This window comes from Lynx rufus, unplaced genomic scaffold (genome assembly GCF_022079265.1).
Source record: "Lynx rufus isolate CCGP_SWC_20201006 ecotype Redwood Valley unplaced genomic scaffold, mLynRuf1.p SCAF_5, whole genome shotgun sequence".
NCBI lineage: Eukaryota > Metazoa > Chordata > Mammalia > Carnivora > Felidae > Lynx > Lynx rufus.
Genome location: NW_025814867.1, coordinates 154,625,439 through 154,646,709, shown reverse-complemented (window position 1 = coordinate 154,646,709; position 21,271 = coordinate 154,625,439). Strand labels below are relative to the sequence as shown.

The following is a 21,271-nucleotide window of genomic DNA, read 5'->3' as shown; positions in this document are numbered from 1 at the left end:
ACCCTTAGATGCTTTCCAAAGTCACCTCACTAACATAACAAAAGACAACACTCCTTGCTGGAAATTCCCAGGGTTTTAAGGAGCTCTGTGCCAGAAATGCAGGCAAATACCAAACACGTATTTCTTGTAAACTGTAACATCACAAGCATCCAACAAGGTGAAATTCACAATGTCTGGCCTCCAATAAAAAAAAAAAGAAAAAATCACCAAGTGTGCAAAGGAGCAGGAAAACACAATTCGTTAATTCACACAGAAGTAGAAAAACACAGTTCATAACAAGGGGGGAAAGAATCAATCCTATGAAACTTGGCAAGGAATGACACCCATGGTGGAATTCGTAGACAAGATATTAAAACAGCTACTATAACTACATTCCACTCAGGACGCTGGAGGGAATATCGGGCGTGAATAGAGACACAATAGCTATAATCACGTCAGACGTGTTAAACAGACAGACAGAAGCTGTAAGACCTAAGTCAAATTTCTAGAGATGAAAACTGCAATGTGCAAGAGGGGAAATGCACTGCATGATATTAATAGAATATGTATCCGCAGGAGAAAAAGACCAGTAAACTTGACAACTCGAAACTAACCATGAAACACAGAGAGGGCAAAATCCTGAAAACATAAACAGAGAACGTCGGTAAACTGTAGGGCCACACTCAGAGGACCCGGATGAGGGGAGGGATGGGAAGCAGAAAACATATCTGAAACAATGATACCCCAAACCTTTCCAAACTTCAAGGAACCAGCAAGGTCACAGATCCAAGAGGCTCAGAGATCCCCAAGCATAAGAAGCACGAAGCAGATTACACCAGTGAACTGCTGAAAACCGGTGACAAAGGGAAAATCTTAAAAGCATAGAGAGCAAAACGAAACATTCTGTACAAAGGAACAAACAGAATTAGAGCGACTTTCATGTCAGGAGTAACACAAGCGACAAGACTGTGCGGTGACAGCATTCAAGTGCCAGAAGGGAAAACCTTGTCAATCTAGAATTCCGTACCAAGCAACAGGGTCTTTCAAAGTGAAGATAAAGATGTTTTCCGACATACACCAGCTGCAAGAATTTATCACAAGAAGAGACACGCACAGCCTTAAGAAAGAAGGAAATTCTGGGACACCTGGGTGGCTCAGTCAGTTAAGCATCCTAACTCTTGATTTCAGCTCAGGTCATGATCTCAGGGTCATGAGAACTGAGCCCCCGCATCAGGCTCTGCACTAGCAGCAAGGAGCCTGCTTGGGATTCTCTCTCTTCCTCTCCCTCTCTCTCTGCCTGTCCCTGGCTCTCTCTCTCAAAATAAACTTAACACACACACACACACACACACACACACACACACACACACACACACGGATAAACCTGGAGGACATTATGTTAAGTGACATAAGCCAGACAGAGAATCTGGCTGGATCTCACCTACACGTGGAATCTAAAATAGTTCAACTCAGCAGCAGAGAGTAGAATTGTGGGGGTAGATCTTAAGTGAAGGAAGGAAGGAAAGAAAGAAGAAAGGAAGAAAAGAGAAGAGAAAAGAGAAGAAGAAAAGAAGGAAGGAGGGAGGAAGAGAAGGAAAGGAAGGGAAGGGAAGGGAAGGGAAGGGAAGGGAAGGGAAGGGAAGGGAAGGGAAGGGAAGGGAAGGGAAGGGAAGGAAGAAGGAGGGAGGGAGGAAAAAGGAAAGGGAAGGGAAGGGAAGGAAAGGAAGGAGACAGTACCTTTGTGAGGTAGGTGATGGATATGTTAGCTTCCAGGGATCATTCCACAACATACACATCTATCAAAGCATCAAGTTGTATACCTTAAATGCATATAGCTTTCATCTGTCAATTATATCTCAATAAAGCTGACCACAAAAGGAGGAAACCATCACAGCCAACTGCACCAAAACCACGGCAAAGCCAGCCCTTCGAGCAGAAATCGGTGATGTCGGATGGAAACTGGGATCCGCACAAAGGGAAGACGAGCCCAGACTCGGTGACCACACGGGCAATTATAACGACTCTCCTTTTCATTTTAAACACTGAAGAAGATAACTGGCTGAAAGCAAAAATAACACCAGTGTAGGGGGCGGTTTCTAACACATGCCTAAGTAAAACGTGTGACAGCAACATCGGGGGACAGGATGGCGAGACACCATGCAAGAACACTGTAGGTCCCTTTCCTACCCGAAGCGGTCCCCTGTGTCAATCAAAGCCACAGGCTACGAACCCTGTACCACCACCACCACACAACAGCCACAGCTCATAAACTCGCCGAGATCAAGAGAAACAAAAGTATTCAATCCAAAGGCAGCAGAAAAAGGCGGGGAAGGGAGAGAAGAGGCCAACAGAAAGCAGGTAGCGACGCGGGAACAGCATTCGTTCCCACATGAATCATCACATTAAATATAATCTAAGCCGGGGGTCGGCAAACATTTCTGGGAAGGATCGGATAGCAAATGTGTTAGGGATTTTGGGGCCGCCTAGGATTCCTGTCCCCTTCTGTCCTGATTATTTTCACACCCCTTTAAAAATGTAAAACCGGGGCGCCGGGGTGGCTCAGTCGGTTAAGCGTCCGACTTCAGCCAGGTCACGATCTCACGGTCCGTGAGTTCGAGCCCCGCGTCAGGCTCTGGGCTGATGGCTCAGAGCCTGGAGCCTGTTTCCGATTCTGTGTCTCCCTCTCTCTCTGCCCCTCCCCCGTTCATGCTCTGTCTCTCTCTGTCCCAGAAATAAATAAACGTGGAAAAAAAAAAATTAAAAAAAAAAAAAAGGAACCTGCAGAAGTTTAGGGAGACCTGCTCTTATTCTCAGCAAGAGCGCACGCGGGCCAGGAAGTGAGTGCGGGTAGAGGCCACCCCAGCAGCACGACCCGTCAGCTTGACGTCACTGGCAATTACTCCGCCCACGCGGCGAATATTTTTTTAATTTTTTTTTAACGTCTATTTTTGAGAGAGAGACAGAGAGCAAGCAGGGGAAGGACAGAGAGAGAGAGGGAGACACAGAATCTGAAGCAGGCTCCAGGTTCTGAGCCATCAGCACAGAGCCCGATGCGGGCCCGAACCCACGAACCGCGAGATCATGACCCGAGCTGAGGTCGGACGCTCAACCGATGAAGCCACCCAGGCGCCCCGAAAATACCTTGCTTTCAAGAGCACATTTAACCAACACAGGCTACATTCTGGGCCACGAAACAAGTTTCAAGACATTGAAAAGAATTCAGTTCAGGGGCGCTTGGGTGGCTCAGTGGGTTAAGCGTCTGACTTCAGCTCAGGTCATGATCTCACGGTTGGTGAGTTCGAGCCCCGCGTCTGGAGCCTGCTTCCGATTCTGTGTCTCCCTCTCTCTCTGCCCCTCCCCCACTCATGCTCTGTCTCAAAAATAAATAAAAACACTTAAGAAAGTTTTTTTAATAAAAAAAAAAAAAGAAAAAAGAAAAGCATTCAGTTCATACTGTGTTCTCTGACCACAGTGGAATTAAGTAAGAAGTCAGAAACAGAGGGGCGCCTGGGTGGCTCCGGCAGTTAAGTGTCCAACTCCTGACTTTGGCTCACTCAAGTCATGATCTCACAGTTCGTGAGTTCAGGCCCACACAGGGCTCTGCTTGGGATTCTGTCTCTCTCTCTGCCCCTGCCCCGCTTGCGCACGCGCGCTCTCTCTCTCTCTCTGAAAATAAGCCTAAAAAATTAACGAAAGAAAAATCAAAAGAACGGGGCAGTCAAAAAAGTATGTCAACGAACAGCACACATGATATGATTTCACTTAGGTTAAAAGAGAAAAACCAAACAACAAAACCAAAACCAAGCCCAGATCTCCTAGGTATGGGGAGGGGGGGGTGATTAATTGATTCTAGCATTTGCTCTTTGCTCTTCAAGAGCATATACATTTTTCATATATACACAGATACAATAAAAATACATAAAAACCCTCAACCAACTCATATTTTCTTCCATGTACACGTATTCCTTTTTTTAATCAAAAAACATTTTTTTAAGTTTTTGAAAAAACAGCACCAATTTAAGGCGGCCAGTCAAAATGTATCATCTGGAAACAGATGCATCCTCACGTATTGCAAGCAGCTGCTTCACGTTAAAAGTCGGGCGCCCCTCGGGCTCAGCCTGGCTCAGCTAGAAGAGAGTGCAACTCTTGATCTCGAGGTTGTGAGTTGAGCCCCACGCTGGGTATGGAGATTACTTAAGTAAATCAATTTTTTTTTTTTTTTAAATGAAGGGACGGGGCACCTGGGTGACGCGGTCGGTTAAGGGTCTGATTCTGGATTTCCGCTCAGGTCACGATCTCATGATTCATGAGTTCAAGGCACACATCAGGCTCCGTGCTGACAGCTCGGAACCTGCTTGGGACTCACTCCCCCCCCCCCCCCCTCTCTCTCTCTCTCTCTCTCTCTCTCTCCCCCCCACTCTCTGTTCCTCCCCCACTTGTGCTCTCTCATTCAAAATAAATAAATAAACTTTAAAGTAGTTTACAAAAATTAAGGGAAAGTTGATTTAAAATTACTTCTGGAGGGTATTTTCCATTCAGTGGATGATCTGCACATTTCTTATATATATTAATTATTCTATGACCATGGAATAGATTTTAATTTTTTGTACTGAAATTATGAGGCCATCCTACATACTGGTTAAGAGCATGGACCCTGGGGTCAGACTTCTGGGGTTCAAATCCTACTTCCCACGTATGAGCTGTGTCACCTTAGCCAACTTCCTTAATTTCTTCGCCCCTCAGTTTCCTTATCTGTAAAATGGGAGATGGCAATGGTACCCACAAATCACGGTCTTCGTGAATGGGGACCAAGCTAATAGAAGGCACTTAGTACAGTGCCTGGGGTAAGGGCAGTGCTTCCTAAGCGTCACTTGTTAATATCTTGTTATTTTAAATCTTTCTTCAATGTCTTGGGTTAAAATTGTAACTATGTGTTTTCTCGGTTCTATCTTCCAGAAGACCCAGTTGATAATGAGCACCTGAGGAAGATCCATCAACTTACCAACTATAAAAATTATCACGGTTGGGGTCTTTTCTGCCATGGCACATCAAATAAAGTGATGGTACCGAGATGCCTTTCGAGCAGCCGTGGTTCACTTGGAAGAACATGCTGGAGTTCCAGGACAGGCATTCTAGACCCAGGGCCATTTTGTGCTGCAACTACACGAAAACCTCTTACTAACTACCCCAGGCCTCAGTGTTCTTTTTTATAAAACAAGGAATGGAGGCTGCATGATTCATGTCTTTGGGGCCCCTTGGCTTTGCAATCCTTTGATTATATTCTAAGTAGATGGCAGAGGCCTCGCTCTGAAACTCTGTTCTTAACAGCTAACTTTCCTATTTTTAAACATGAATATGTACCAGATGATCCATTTTCAACCTGCACAAGGAAATTCACAGCGAAACGACTGCCACAATCCATGGTACGTCTCAAGTTGTAAAAGCTCAACTCTATACAGCTCTTGGGTGTTAAATGTCTCAATCTATAAAAAGACATGAGTGGTATTTCAGAAGCTTTGGATACATTAAGAGAGATCTGTCAATCTTAACGCTCTGTTATCCTTCTAGCTCTAGGACACTTGGCCCAGCCAACACAGAGGCATCTGAAAGTGCACCGGCCTTGAACGTCTGTCTGTCTGCTGCTGACTTGTGAGACTATCTGTACGCTGAAGCCCCAGGCCGGCCAGCACTATGACACGCGGTGACCGCCGCCGTATTTATCCGGCTCTGATCTGAGACCAGAATAGTGATTCTTTGTAGGGGTTGGGGGGGGGGGTGAGGCGAGGAGAGGCAGGGCAGCACAAGAGAAGCATCTGTGGATCTTTTTCCAAAATAACCATCACCCTCCCACCCACCACCATTCTGATACACCCTGGCTGAAAAAGGAGGGGAGGGTGTGGGCCATCATGTATTTTAAAAAGCTCCCCGGCAAAGTCCTCAAGGAGCTCCCACTCGCTGCTCTCCTTCCCACCCTGTCCCAACCCTTAGAGACAAGCCGAATCCCATAGCGGAGTGTGGTGTGACAAACACCAATTATTACGGAAACCCAATAAAAGACATCAAGAGAAAAGGGAGGCTCCCAAAGGTCTGGGCTCCACCAAGTGCTAGCTGGCACCGAGAGAGAACGTCCTCCTCCTCCCACACATAGAAAAGATGATAAACTCATATTTTTAAATATGTAGATGAGCCCGGAAATAGGTGCTAGAACTGGGGATCCAAAGCCCAGGGACAGGGGTGCGGAGGGGGATGGGCAAAAGACTTGACCCCGGCACCACGGAGATGGCTGGTAGAGGCTGGCTCGCTGGGGGAGGGAGCCGGGAAATTTCTGCCAACCAGGAAGCCGGACTCACTCTGCCCGAGGTCTGGGGGCCGGAAGGGCAAGGAAGAACCTCCTGTGAGAAGCAGAGCTTCCCTGCCACCGCCTGGAGCAGGGCTGGCATCGAAATTTACACAGCTTGGTGTAGAAATCCTGAAGTGCTCATCGCCTCACACTCAGCAGAAACAAATGCAAAATTGGTTTATGGCAACATTTTTACAACCCAAGGTGCACTGAACTCTCTCCAAAGGGAAAAAAAAAAAGCTTTCCCACTAAAGATAAGCTCACAACAAGTAGTTGCAAACCAAGTGAGAAGAAAATCTGCCACCAGAGAACAGCAGACACAAAACCAAAGAGATCAGCTCTCCGTAAACGATAGGAAAACAGAATATGCTGGAGATTACACAATAGCGGTGTTTAAAAACTCACTAAAATACTACCAAGGCTTTTTAATCAGGCTGATTGAAAAGTTCATAAAGGAAAATAAAATTGAGAAAGAACAGGGGGGGCGCCTGGGTGGCTCAGTCGGTTAAGCGTCCGACTTCAGCTCAGGTCACGATCTCGCGGTCCGTGAGTTCGAGCCCCGCGTCGGGCTCTGGGCTGATGGCTCGGAGCCTGGAGCCTGCTTCCGATTCTGTGTCTCCCTCTCTCTCTCTGCCCCTCCCCCATTCATGCTCTGTCTCTCTCAGTCTCAAAAATAAATAAACATTAAAAAAAATTTTTTTTAATGTGGCTTTAAACCTAAGGGCCTTAAAGTAAAAGACTGATATATTTAAATACATGAAAGCATTTCTTCAATAAAATCCATTATCAGGGGCACCTGGGTGGCTCAGTCGGTTAAGCATCTGATGCTTGATTTCGATTCAGGTCATGATCTCACCGTTCATGAGATCAAGCCCCTCATCCAGCTATCGGCGTGGAACTTGTTTGGGATTCTCGGTCACCCTCTCTGCCCCTTCCCCACTCATGCATGTGTGAGCACATGTGCACACACTCTCTCCTGCTCTCTCAAGAGCAATAAATTAAAAAAAAAATACTGTAAGATATATCGATTGAACAGAATAGAAAATCCAGACATACAGACCTATCTCCCCAAATACTTACTGGAATTTGGTATGTGGTAATATTCAAATCAGTGAAGAAAATGTGGATTATTTGGAAAAATGTTATAGGAACATGGGATAATCATATGGGGGGGAGGTTTAATCCATACAAACTATGTCAAGGTAAATCAAACATAGAAGTACTTGTACAAATCACGAAATGATTTCAATAAACAAGGTCATTTAAAATGTGGCTTTAAACCTAAGGGCCTTAAAGGAAAAGACTGACATATTTAAATACATGAAAGCATTTCTTCAATAAAATCCATTATCAGGGGCGCCTGGGTGGCTCAGTCGGTTAAGCGGCCAACTTCGGCTCAGGTCATGATCTCGCGGTCTGTGAGTTCGAGCCCCGCGTCGGGCTCTGTGCTGACAGCTCAGAGCCTGGAGCCTGTTTCTGATTCTGTGTCTCCCTCTCTCTCTGCCCCTCCCCCGTTCATGCTCTGTCTCTCTCTGTCTCAAAAATAAATAAACGTTAAAAAAAAATTAAACAAAATCCATTATCAGCAAAGTTTCTAAATAATGTAGAATTGAAATATGGATTATAGCTTTTTTCCCTCCAAATAGCTAATTACTCCATTACACCACAGAGATTCTACAAATCAATAGAAAACAACTAAAAACCCGACAGGGAAAAAAAAAAAAAAAAACTGGGGAAAGGATATGAGTGCCTAGTTCACAGAAAATGAGAAACAAATGCCCTAGACATTTACTTATAAAAATAAACTCCACCTCACGCATACAAAGTAATACAAATTAAAAACTACACTGAGATAACCTTCACCCATCAGGTTGGCAAAATTCCCAAAGGGGTGACAACACCTTGCTGGTGACGCTGACTGGAGAGTCAGGCCACAGTGTACATTGCTAGGCAAATGGTACAGCCAACGCAGAAAAGAGCACAACCTCCTTAGAAGGCGCTGTGACGATACCCATCAAGATGACAAAATGTTAGGGCACCTGGGGGCTCAGTTGGCTGAGCGACTGACTTCGGCTCAGGTCACGATCTCACAGTTCGTGAGCTCGAGCCCCACCTGTATCGGGCTTGCTGCTGACAGGGCAAAGGCTGCTTCAGATCCTCTGTCCCCCCGCCCTCTCTCCCCCTCCCCTGCCTGCACACTCTCTCAAAAATAAATAAACATTAAAAAAAAGATTCTTATATGTTTATACCCTCTAACCCAGCAATTCTATTCTACTTTCGTACGTGAGAATAAACACAGACAAATGGGATCCACTGCCAACACTGTCTATAACGACAGGAGACTGGAAACAACTTCAATGTATCCATAAGGAATTGTTAAATGAATCAGAGAAGAGCAACAGAAGATTACCAGGCTCAAAAAATAATGGGGAGAGGGGGCGCCTGGACGGCCCACTCGGTTAAGTGTCCGACTTCGGCTCAGGTCATGATCTCGCGGTTCAAGAGTTCGAGCCCTGCACTGAGCTCTCTGCTGTCAGTGCAAAACCCACTTTGGATCCCCTGTCCCCCTCTCTCACTGCCCCTCCCCTGCTGGTTCTCTCTCTCTCAAAATAAACAAACTTAAGAAAATAATGAGGGAACACTTGAAGTCTTTATAATTGCCTCTAACAGAGCGGGGCACTATATAATGCATTGTAATTTGAACATGATCTGGCCGTTTTCAAAAATTAAATAAAATAATGGAGATAAAGGGAATACAAGTCACAACAATATTTACAGAACAAAACTTACAGAAAAGTAAACTTGTCTATTTGCAAAAGTACACAGTGGAATTGCCAGAAATGAAAAATACAGTCGATGTAATTAAAAGCTCACTGAATAGTTTAAGTGGTCGACTGAACACAGTTAAAGAGAGAACTAGGGCACTATGGGATGTATCTGCGGAAAACTACACAGAATACAGCAAAGATAAAGAGAAGAAAGTATGAGTGAAAGGTCAAGGGACATGGAGGAAATAAGGAGAAATCTCAAAATTTATCTCAGGAGATCCAAAAGAAGTAAAAATGGCTATGAGGTAATAGTGAAGGAGAAACCAGCTGAGAATTCTCTAGGATTGATGATAAAAAACACGAATCCTTAGATTCAGAGAGCACAATGAGTCTTGAGCAAGATGAAAAACAATCTATATCTACATACATCATGGTGAAACTCCAGAAGACTAAAAATTTAACCTAAGTCTGAACAGCAAACAGAGGAAACAGAGGACCCTTTTTGGTACAACTGAAAGTGACTTTTCATCAGCAGTAACGTTGGCCAGAAGATGTTGAAACATCATCTTCAAAACACTAAGGGAAAAACGGTCACCCTAGAATTCCACCCATAGTTAAATTATGATTCAAGAATTGGGGAAAAATGAGGGCCACCTGGGTGGCTCAATTGGTTGAGCATCCAATATCGGCTCAGGTCGTGATCTCACGGTTTTTGAGTTCGAGCCCCGCATAGGGCTCTGTGCTGACAGCTCAGAGCCCGGAGCCTGCTTCGGGTTCTGTATCTCCCTCTCTCTCTGCACCTGCCCTGCTCATGCTCTCTGTGTGCCTCTCTCTCAAAAGTAAATATTAAAAAATTTTTTTTAATTTTTGAATTTTTATTTATTTTTGGAGGAGAGAGAGAGAAACAGAGCATGAGCGGGGGAGGAGCAGAGAGAGAGGGAGACACAGAATCAGAAGCAGATTCTAGGCTCTGAGCTGTCAGCACAGAGCCCGACATGGGGCTCGAACCCACAAACTGTAAGATCATGACCTGAGCCAAAGTCGGACGCTCAACCGACTGAGCCACCCAGGCGCCCCCTAGAAATTTTTTTTAACTTGGGGGAAACAAGAAATTTAAAAGAAATCCTAAATTACATTCTTCAGCATAAGGAAAACTGCTGTGTCATAATGTTCATCCATTTTCCTTTGTCGGGCTTTGAACAGTTTTTAGTTTGATGAAAATGGCGGTTTTGTGTAATAATGTAATTACTGAATGATGTGCTTTAGTTTGTTTTATGAATAAAGCTGCTTCTGGTCAGGTCTTTGGGTGGAAACACACATTCATTTCCTCACTGCGTCTACCTAAGAGTGCCGTTGCTGAGTCATAGAGTAGGAATATGTTTAACATTAGCAGAAAATGTCAAACCGTTTTTCCATTCATACTAAACAATTTCAGCAAAGTGAGAATCCCTTAACGGAGGATTAGAAGGGAACTCCAAGAGCCTACTCCATGCACCAGACTATAGGACTGCTCTCACAAAAAATCCAAGTGACTAACAACTATTTTAAAAGGAGAATTTAGCAACGTGACTGGATAGAAGATTAATATACAAACAAACCCTGTGTTGCCTGTACACCAATCAAAATAGGTATCTAAGCAAGAGGTATATGCATAAGAACTTCTTGAAGAAAACTGCAAAAACTCTGTAGGATATAATAGAAGACCTAAACAAGTAAGACTTAGCACATTCAGGAGGAGAAGACTTGTATAATAAAGATTTGATTTGAGGGCGCCTGGGTGGCTCAGTTCGAGACCCACGTCGAGGCTCACAGCTCAGAGCCCGGAGCCTGCTTCAGATTCTGCCCCTCCCCTGCTCGCACTCTTGTCTCTCTCTCTCTCTCTCTCTCTCTCTCTCTCTCTCTCTCAAAAATAAATACACATTAAAAAGTAAATAAATAAAGATTTGATTTCTTCTCAAGTTAATCTGTACATCCAGTGCACTTGCAATCAAAATCCCAATAAGGTTCTTCAGAGATCTTGACAAGCTGAACAAAAGGACAAAAGTAGCCAGGACCATCTAAAGAAGAATAAGGAGAAGAGGTGAGCCCCTGCTGGATATTAGGTCTTATTATAACTATAGATATTAAACTATATGTTATATCACAGGGGCAGGCAGCTACACCAGTGGGATAAAAGAGAATGTTCAGAAGTAAGAGATCCAGGGGCACCTGGGGAGCTCAGTTGGTGGAGCGTAAGATTCTTGGTTTCGGCTCAGGTCATGATCTCACAGTTCGTGGGTTCGAGCCCTGAGTTCAGCTCCACACTGACAGCACAGAGCCTGCACAGAATCTCTCTCTCTCTGCCCCTCTCCCACTTGCGCTCTCTCTCTCTCTCTCAAAATAAATAAATAAACTTAAAATAAAAAAAAAAATAATAGATCCAGATTTATACTGGGTCTTGGTATACAACAAAGATGTTATTAAAATTATTTAATTATTTAACTTGAATCTAAACCAAGCCAAGTTTATAGAAATGTGAGGTTAAATGAACATGTTAAATGATACCATTAGGAAAAATCCAGACAAATCTAAATATATCCTACAAAACAACGGGCTTTTGGGAAAAAAAAAAAGAACAGCTAAGAATACCATTTGGGGGGTAACTGAGGAAATCTGAATATGGCCTAGATACTACACAATATTACAATGTAAATATTGTTGGTTTTTTAGGAGTCATAATGGTATTATAGTTATATACGAGTCTGTCCTTATTTTTAAGAGATATTTGTGGATGAGGTATTATGGAGTAAAATATTTAGGAGTAAAATGTCATGATATCTGCAACCTATTTGCAAATGGCTCAAACAAAAACTACATACACACATATACTAATATATATCAAAATATAAAAATTATTAAATCTAGATAGTGTGTATTTAGAATGTCATTATTTTTAGTCTTTTCTGTATATTAAAATTTTTTATAATAAAATATTGAAAATATCAGAGGAGAAAATATATTCCACAAATGGTACTGAGAAAATTGAATGCCCTTATAAAAATTAGATTCCTACTTCACATTATGAGAAAATGGGGGGGGGGAGAAGTATATAGTATCTCTAGAAAAAAAAATCTCTATTTTCTTAGATTAAAGAAAAATTTCTTAAATAAGGTACAGAGTAAAAGCCATAAAGAAGAGATTGGTACATTTTATTTCCCTAAATGTCAATAAATGTAAGTGAAAGCTAATAAAAACAAGTAAGAGAAATCCAGAGACTAGCAGATATTTACCCCACATTAGCCCCCCAGAATTAACGGATCAAATATTAAGACTGTGTAGCCATCAATAAAAAATATGGTAGAAAAATGTCCATAAGCTATTAGTAGAAAAATTCACCATAAGAGAGAAAGCTCAGACACCCCGAAAACATCCAAAGTTGCATCATCTCAGAAGTAATCAAACTGTGACACTATTTCACACATATAGATTGGCAAAAAGCAAAAACAAAAACAAAACAAATAGAATAGAATAGTTTGAGGAAATGAAAACTCTTGTAGAATACTGATGGTCCAGCTACCTTGAGGACAAATCCAACAGCAGCCAGGAATTCCAAAGACTGGCATACCAAACCATCTAGAAATTCCATTTTCAGAAGATCTCATTCACAGGCAGAAAGATGTTCGCTGCAGTAGTGTTTATAACTGCAAATATTAGAAACGATCCAGATGTTAATCAAGGCAGGACTGGGTAAATAATCTGGGTATATTCATCCAAGAGGATACTATACAGCAGTCAAAATGGGTGATCTCCCATCAACACGGAAAATCTAGTAAATGTAATGCTGACCGATAAAGCAGGTGGACAAAGGATATATATTATTATCTATAGTACTGTGTAGCATTCACATACATTTCATGTTATTATTTTTCAATAATTGTTTCCTTAAATTTTTTTAATGTTTATTTATTTTTGAGAGAGAGAGAGAGAGAGAGAGAGAGAGAGAGAGAGAGTGAGTAGGAGAGGGGCAGATTGAGAGGGAGACAGAATCCGAAGCAGGCTCCAGGCTCCGAGCTGTCAGCGCAGAGCCCCACGTGGGGCTTGAACCCACAGACCGCAAGATCATGACCTGAGCCGAAGTCGGACGCTTAACTGACTGAGCCACCCAGGCGCCCCCGTATACATTTTAAAACACCAAAAACCCACAACCAAACAACCTATGTTGGTTGTTATATGGTACTTATTTACAGGTATATGGGAGACAGCTTCTAAGGTGACGCCGACGATCCCCGCTCCCTGGTGTTTACGCTTGTGTAATCCCCCTCCCACAGTGCACCAGGGTGGTTCTGTGCGACCAACAGAATAGGGCGGAAGCAACAGTATGCCCTTTCAAAATTGGTTGGAAAAAAGACTGTGGCTTCTGTCTTGGTTGCTCTATTGCCCTTCTACTCCCTGCAATCGCTTGCTCCCGGGTGACCAGACGACTGTCCTAAGTGTGCTCGGGGAAGCCTGGTGTGAGGTCCAAACGGCAAGTAAGGTCCGGTTGGCAAGGTCCAACCACAGGAGTGAGCTTCCAAGAGTCCCCTCCAGCCTCACGAGAGACCCTAGACCACGAGAGACCCTAGACCAGAACCACCAGCTAAGCCACTCCTCGGCTGCTGACCTTCAGCACCTGCACAAGGTCAAGTACTGCTAAACTGGGGGCTAAGTTGTTACCAAGCAAGAGATGATGAATGCAAGGTACTCATACCTATGTAGTGAAATGTTACGTGCGTAGTAATTATAAGAACGTACACGGGTTTCAAGCTAAAGGGTAATTCTGGGGAAGGCAGTGGGGTGGGGCTCTAACTCCACTTACTTTGTTTCTATGACACATTTTTGAAGAAAATATGACAAAAACGTTAGCATTTGTTAAATCTGGGTGTTCCAAAAGTGTGTACAAAGCACGTGATTTCCTGTGACTTAAATCATTTTCTTTGTTATTTAAAGCAGGTTATGAATTAAAAATAAACACTTCTAGAAAGAGAAAAAAAAAGCGGTGTCTCTCTTCCATTTATTACAGCCCCATAGACCACTGTCTGACTCCTAATTGCAGCTTGGAGGGAAGGAATTACTTTAATGGCTAAACAGTTTGCACGGGAGAGGAGACATATCTGCGTGTATTCCCATGGCTGGTGAAATCAAATGTTTAAGTACCAAAACCCTAAATATATATTTTTTAAATAGTAACAGAAAAACTTCTATAAGCACACCTGACCAAAGGATTCATGCTGAAATGCAGGAACGAATGCTGCTTTGCCTGGAGACGCTTCGTACTAAACTATTTCCAACAGCAATTCACTTAGGAGACACGGTGATTCCGCTCCCTGCGGAATTAAGTGGACGATATACGGCTGTTGCCATAGCAGCCTCTACTTTAATGGTATTTAACAAGAGAACAGAAATTGTGAGGAAAACTGCTTTCGTTCTTAGTTCTCTGGGTTATAAGAAGTAAAACATTCAGGGGCGCCTGGGTGGCTCCGTCAGTTAAGCGTGCGACTTCGGCTCAGGTCACGATCTCACGGTTCGTGAGTTCGAGCCCTGTGTCGGGCTCTGTGCTGACGGCTCGGAGCCTGGAGCCTGCTTCGGACTCTGTGTCTCTTTCTGTCTCAGCACCCCCCCACTTGTGCTCTATCTCTCTGTCTCTCAAAAATAAATAAATGTAAAAAAAAAAAAGTAAAATATTCACATCCAGGAGACAGAGTAGCATCTCAGATTATACGCTCCCAGGTAGTGCCCAGAGAAAGGTCTCCCCCAGGGATACCTCACAGGCTAAAAACAGTTAATGTGCTCTCAAAGATAAACATTATCTCAAGGACTCTGAGCCTGCTCACCAATAAAGTCAGAGGAATCTGCGTTAACGTTTAAGAAGGTATTTGCAACAAGTATGTACGTGGTGTTGGGTATTTTCTTTTTTTTTTCCTATGTTTTATTTTTGAGAGAGAGAGACAGCAAGCGGGGAGGAGAGACGAGGGCGGGGGGGCAGACAGAAAATCCAAAGCGGGCTCCATGCTGAGAGCAGAGAGCCCACTTCGGGGCCCGAACTCACAAAGCATGAGATATGACCCGAGTCGAGGTTGGACGCTTAACCGACTGAGCCACCCAGGTGCCCCAGGGTGGTTTTTTTTAGACAGCACATGAGTAGGGCCAATATTCCGGATGTAAGTTCTCCTTTCACTATTTCTCTTCACCCACTCTCCAAATTGTTATGTTACCCTTCGAGAACGCCAATGTGTCCAAACGAGGCTGTGAGGCACCGCGACGCATCACTGACCTGCTTTCTTAACCAGGATCCCAATGTTACGACCACGATTTGGGTAGCAAATAATAACTGAAACCTCCCTCTCCGGAATAAATCAGCGGAGATCGTTTGACACTCTCCCCCAAATTCTCCCGTTGCTTTTAGATCCCAGGGAAGGTCTGGTCAGGGTCGAAGCGACCAGCACAGTTAGTCAGCCTTCCTGCCCATCCTGTCGCTACGTCTAGTGTCTAAGGATGCTTTCATCTAACCCACACACCTCCACCCCTGCACTGCATGGTGGTCTTGTATTTCACCCCAGCCTCTAATCTTCTTCGGTTCCACCTCCCTGTTGCCCACTCTTTGGCTGCCTCACGTCTGCTTAGTTTTTTTCCTCTCCCTTGGCATGTTACCCACCAACTCTGAATCCAAAGTGCCAGGATTTGTGAGTTCCCTGGAATCCTACCCAGAAGCACCGTGGCACCCGGCCACTGCCTGCTTATGCGTTCTCCACGCGTCCGGGTGATTCCGTCCCATGCCACGTCCAGCCCTGGCCTTTTCCACACCAGCTTGGGCTACTGCTAGACGTACTCGACCCCCCGCCCCCACCCCGCTAAACCATGCGCTGTGCGGACACCCCATTCTAGCAAGTTGTTCATCTACAGACATTCTCGAGTTTGGGGGGATTACCCGCCCATCATCTTCCCTGTCCTCTCCTGGTTTCTCTGAACACCTGCCCCACTCTCTCAAGCTCAGCTCTAGAGAGCCACACTGCTGACTCACCCTCAAACCAGCTCTCCAAAAGAATTCTAGGAGAAAAACACGCTCCTTGATCTCATTATTTTAGGATTTCAAGAAATAGCAATGATAGGCATGGACTTATTTCACAATGAAGATTTCTTGGAGGGAAAGAAAAACACACAGCTTGCCCGTGAATCTGCTTTATTTATTTTGATCTCACCGTCAAAAACCCTGTAATTCATCCCCAAGGCCGCGTATGTTTATTCTATGGTGTGAGATACCCTTTTTTTTAATGTTTATTTATTTTTGAGAGAGAAAGACAGAGCGAGAGTGGGGGTGGGGCAGAGAGCGGGGGAGACACAGAATGTGAAACAGGCTCCAGGCTCCGAGCTGTCAGCACAGGGCCCGATGCGGGGCTCGAACCCACGAACCGTGAGATCATGACCGGAGCCGAAGTTGGAATCTCAACTGACTGAGCCAGCCAGGCGCCCCTTTGAGATACCATTTTAAATTTAACCCGAGAGACAACTATCACGCTAACATTTACAAGCACTTCCCATGTGTCAAGCACAGGACTAAACGTCTTACGTGGATTGTCTCGCTTACTCCTCTCCACAATCTTACGGTACGTCTTACTGGTAAGACCGATCAGTGACGACAGGCCCGCACCGAACAATTCAGTAGCAACTGACACGCTACCAAGAATCGCTTCCAATAAAGCGCTCCGGTTAGGGTCCTCTGTCCAACGCACGCGTCGCTTACCTGCACAGGGGCTTGCCGCAAAGCCCACCCTCTTCCGAGCTCTGTCAAAGACCACGTAGAAGCCCTCCATCACGGTAGCACCGATCACCAGCGCGTTGGTGGAAGGTGAAATGCCGAATCGGTAACATTCGTAGTTCAGGCCAGCCCCCATCATGGGCTGGATGTAAAGCTACATAAGAGGACAGAGCAAACAGACAAGGAGGGGCATGAATCGGGCAGCGTCGCGGAGCTGTCGAGGTCACGCCGCGTTCGGAACGCCCGCCCCCGCCTCCCAGGTGCTGTGGGGAGATACACGGTGGGGTGGGGTGGGGAGGGGTGCGGGGACATCACCCTGCCATCCAGAAGCTGAGAGCACAAGCGTGGTGATAAGCATCGTTGAAAGTGACGAAGGCACGTGCTCCACCTGTAACTTCACGGGGGCGCCACAGTGATGTCCGTCCGTCCGGCCAACCAGCCAGCTGTTATTGACAGAGCACTTGGCATGGCTTAGATACTGCCTCAGGGCCAGCACCACAGGGCTGAAGGACACCCCGTGCCTGCCCCCTTGAAGCTCCCCATCTACGGAGGAGGCAGGAGGTAAATGCGGAGTCGGGGGGAACCGCTCCGACAGGCCCCTCCACGGCAATGTCGCCCAGCGAAGTCTCCCCCTCAGACCTCTTCCTTCGCTTGGCTTCTGAGAAAGGGTTCTCTCCTCTTCCTCCCAACTCACTGGCCGCTAATTTCTTCACTGCAAGCATCGGAGAACTCCAGGGCTCTGGCCTCTCCTTCTGGCTGTCCCCCTGGGTGACCCATGTGGCCCCGTGACCCTAAGCACACCCCTGGGCTCTATGCTGACCCCCGAATCTTGACCTCCAGGCAGATCTCTGCTGTCATAGCCACACTCTTACGTCTTCCTGCCCATTCGCCACTCAATCGGCATCTCAAATCTAATATTAAAAAAACTGAACTGGGAACATTTCCCCCAAATGTGCCTTTTGTTTAAGGTCTTCTGTCTCAGTAAATCCGTGATTCACCCCGTTACTCAGGCCCTACAACACCGGGCCAGGATCTCTTTCCCTACACAGCAGGCCTTCCTCTGAAATGGAATCCGAATGCAATCATCGCTCCCATCCCCATGGCTACTGCCCAGTCTGGACCATCGGCATCATCTTCTCTCCCGAGCAACAGCAAAGGCTCCTCACTGGCCTAGGACACTGTCCTTGTCATCCTCTGCCAAAGAGAGCTTCCAAGGAGGCAGCAAGGCAGAAGCAGGAGGATCTATTCCCTCAAAGAGAGAGAAGCCGTCAGAGTCAGAGAGAAGATATAGCACACCTCGCGGAAGAAGGGTCTGTCCTAGCTGAGGGCCATTTCTCGCAGGGGCTGTGAAGTTCAATAAACACAAACATGGCCCTTGAGGTCCTTGGGGGGGGGGGGCAGGGCACGGAGGGGTGGGGCACGAGTTCCAGAGGAAATGAGTCAAAACTTAAAACAATCAGAGAGCAAATCATCCTTGCATCAGTAAGAAGGCTCCCTTTGTTCTTTTAACAGCAAAGTATTCAAATGCAGGCAACCGAGAGAATACAGTGGCTTAGTAACACAAAATACCAAACATTTGGAAAATAAAGCGTAAGATTACAACGTGAGTAGGAAGAAGGACCTTCTTGTGAGTACTGACCGGCCCTAAAGGGCAAAAGCAGAGGAAAGATTTGGAGGGAAAGGTCTCGAGCCCTGGGCTTTGTTGCCAGAAGGAGTGTGTGTGTGTGTGGGGGGGTATTTTCAGAGGGTGCAGCAGGGAGGGGCTGTCCCAAGGAAGGAATGGTTTGCCTCCCGGCTACACCCCGACAGCAGGAGGCAGGACAGAGCACCAGCCACAAGGAGTGACGACACGAGAGCAGGAAAGGAAACCAGAAGTCAGAGAGAGTATCTGATCAAACGGACCCCTGAGGAAGAGGAACATCACTGCCCCAGTCAGTGCAGAGAAGGCGAGAGGGAGGGCGGCTGCAAGGCAGGGAGGCGAGCAAGGACATCGCCTGCAGCGGCTGCTGCGTCCACGGAACAGCCTTGCCCTTAGAACCCTACCCGACTGGTCTGTCTGTCTCCAAGCCCTCCTTCAAGACAAGGACCCATTCATTCTGTTCCTCACTGTATCCTGGTGCCTAGGCTTCTAGGGTACAACAGGCACACAGGAGGACCTCAGGAGGTGTGCACTACGTTGAGTGAGAGGGGCTAAGCCTCATCGGCACCAAATGAAAAGCACGACTTCCCAGGATCAACTCAAATTAGGCAAAGGCAGGGGACAGATACACTTACCTGCCGTCAAAGCACCTTCACCTAAGGTTCTGTAAGCAAGCCCTAGGGAAGTACACGAACACGAGCACACACACTCCCCCAATGATTCTATAATAAAACCCAATCAATCATCACGTTGTCCTGTAACAGACGCTACCGATACAAAAACACGCAGACTGAATCTGGGATCTTTTACTCTTCCTGCGTGTCTCCCGGACGACTTCCAGTAAAGGTTCCAGACTGTAGATGCTGGAACATGCTGGGAGAGCTGCAGGATTGCTAGATCTCAGAATAAACTGTCTGCCTCACGCGAAAATAGCACCCATAGACCAATCAGGGGTAGACTGGCATTATTTACATTTTTAGGGTTCTGGGGAAAAGAAAACCAGAATTCGCCTGTGGGCTGGGGTTGGGGGCCGCTTTTGAAAACTGGCCAAAACAGATTCAGCCCATGTGCTTTTGGAAAAGAGCGCCGGAGACGGACAAAATTTCAGAGATGCCTCTGACACAACGCTTTTCTGCACTAGCCAGCATATGCCCTCCAGTACTGCTGTCACCGGAGGTCGTAGGCAGGGGCCCCCCATTCTAAAACTTTGGGGACAAGGAGCCCTGATGGCTGCCCTAAATGTTAGGAAGTGGGGGGCAGGAGTATTAGGAGATGCTCCCCCCCCCACCCCCAGCGTTGACCCTGAGGGGTGTGTCAGTGGCGCCCGGAGCTTGTGAGATTCTCAGCAGGCGACAGTTCACAACTGCCCATCCAACTGCCTGCTGTGGACGTAACAGATTTTCCGCCGAATGCCTGTTTTCTTGGTTTCTTAGGAGTCCCTGATGCTGCCAGCCAACCCCATGCCATTAATTTACCATTACGTGCTCACCTTTGTCCTGAAGCTAGGATTCGACTTTAGTTACGAACCACGCTGGGGAAATGATGCCTACCTCTCGAGGTGTGCCCAAAATGCAATCACAGCGCGCAATTATTTTAAAGACACAGAAAACACAGCACCGTATGCAGTGAGAATGTCTCTGGCAAGTATCGTGAATCTTCTTTTATAGTTAAAGGGGCAGACGGAGAAAGGGCGAGGCGATCTGCTCAAAGGTACAGTGTGAGTCAGGGGCAGAGCTGAGAACGTAACCGAAGCCTCGGGCTCCGGCCGCGTGCATCCTCTGGGAAGCCTTCTCCCGAGGCTTCTGGGCTCTTCCCCAGCAACCCTCCATTCCTGGAAGGCACGTCCCCCCTCCCCCCATATACAGTCGAGAAGGAAAAAGGCAATATTATCACTTCCTTCTTTCCTCTGAAATGACTCCTCCTGCCTTACCCCCCACCCCCCATCCCATCCTTTATCCCCAATTCACCAAGTCACAACAAAGGCACACTCATCCGGTCTGTTCAAAAAACAGTTACTACCCACTAGCCTCCCCGGCCCAGTCATTCCTGGGAAGGAACAAGGTCTTCAGTCTCCTGGTTCTTATCTTCGAGGAATTAATGTAGCTGAGGGAGAACTCTAAGGGTGCGTGCGTGTGCTTTTAAAGAAAACAGAAGTCGAATGGAAAAGGCGGCAGCGTAAAACACACCCTACAGACACGACCGCATGCCAGATGAGACGACTAAACAACATGCATTATGAGTCTGAAGGGCAGCCTCACAACGGGTTATTCTGCTCAGCGGAGGGTCAACAAAAGAGGGTTTGTCTGAGTTGGATCTTGAAGGATGGGAAGAATCTGGATATGCAGAGGGAGTGGGGAGGAGAGGGCATTTCAGGCAGGGGCTTGGCAGGAGCAAAGGTTAAGCGATCGGAGCGCGCACAGAGCCCTAGAGGACGGTGACCGGTGAGTGGTGGGTCAAGGGCGTAGCAGGGCGCAGGCTGGAGGGCGAGGAAGGGCCCAGCAAGGCCCAGAAAGCCACCGGGAATGAGGACGTCAGTACGCACGGAGCGGGGACCCACTGATGGCTCACGGCAGGCAGAGCAGGCTCAGAGCGGCCACATAGACGATTATGTGGCAACGTTTTTAGGAGAGAAAGAAGGGGGCTGGGGTACATGGGGGGCACTTGGGAGGTTCCCGAAGGGGGACCAGAGGAAGAGCCAGAGCGAGATGGAGCAGGGCACAAAATGCTGTTCGATTAGAAGCTTAGGAAGAGGAGGGGGCGCCTGGGGGGCTCAG

The 21,271-nt window shown here is 46.4% G+C and overlaps 1 protein-coding gene across 2 annotated transcripts in view; it reads right to left on the bottom strand.

Annotated features, from left to right (window-relative positions):
* Window positions 1-21,271, bottom strand: part of BACE2 (beta-secretase 2) — a 92,826-nt gene that overhangs the window by 7,770 nt on the left and 63,785 nt on the right. The window contains exon 8 of one of the 2 annotated variants that reach the window (XM_047099796.1): window positions 16,844-17,012. In XM_047099796.1, coding sequence (XP_046955752.1) covers window positions 16,844-17,012 — 169 coding nt within the window. The other variant, XM_047099797.1, reaches the window with a different exon arrangement.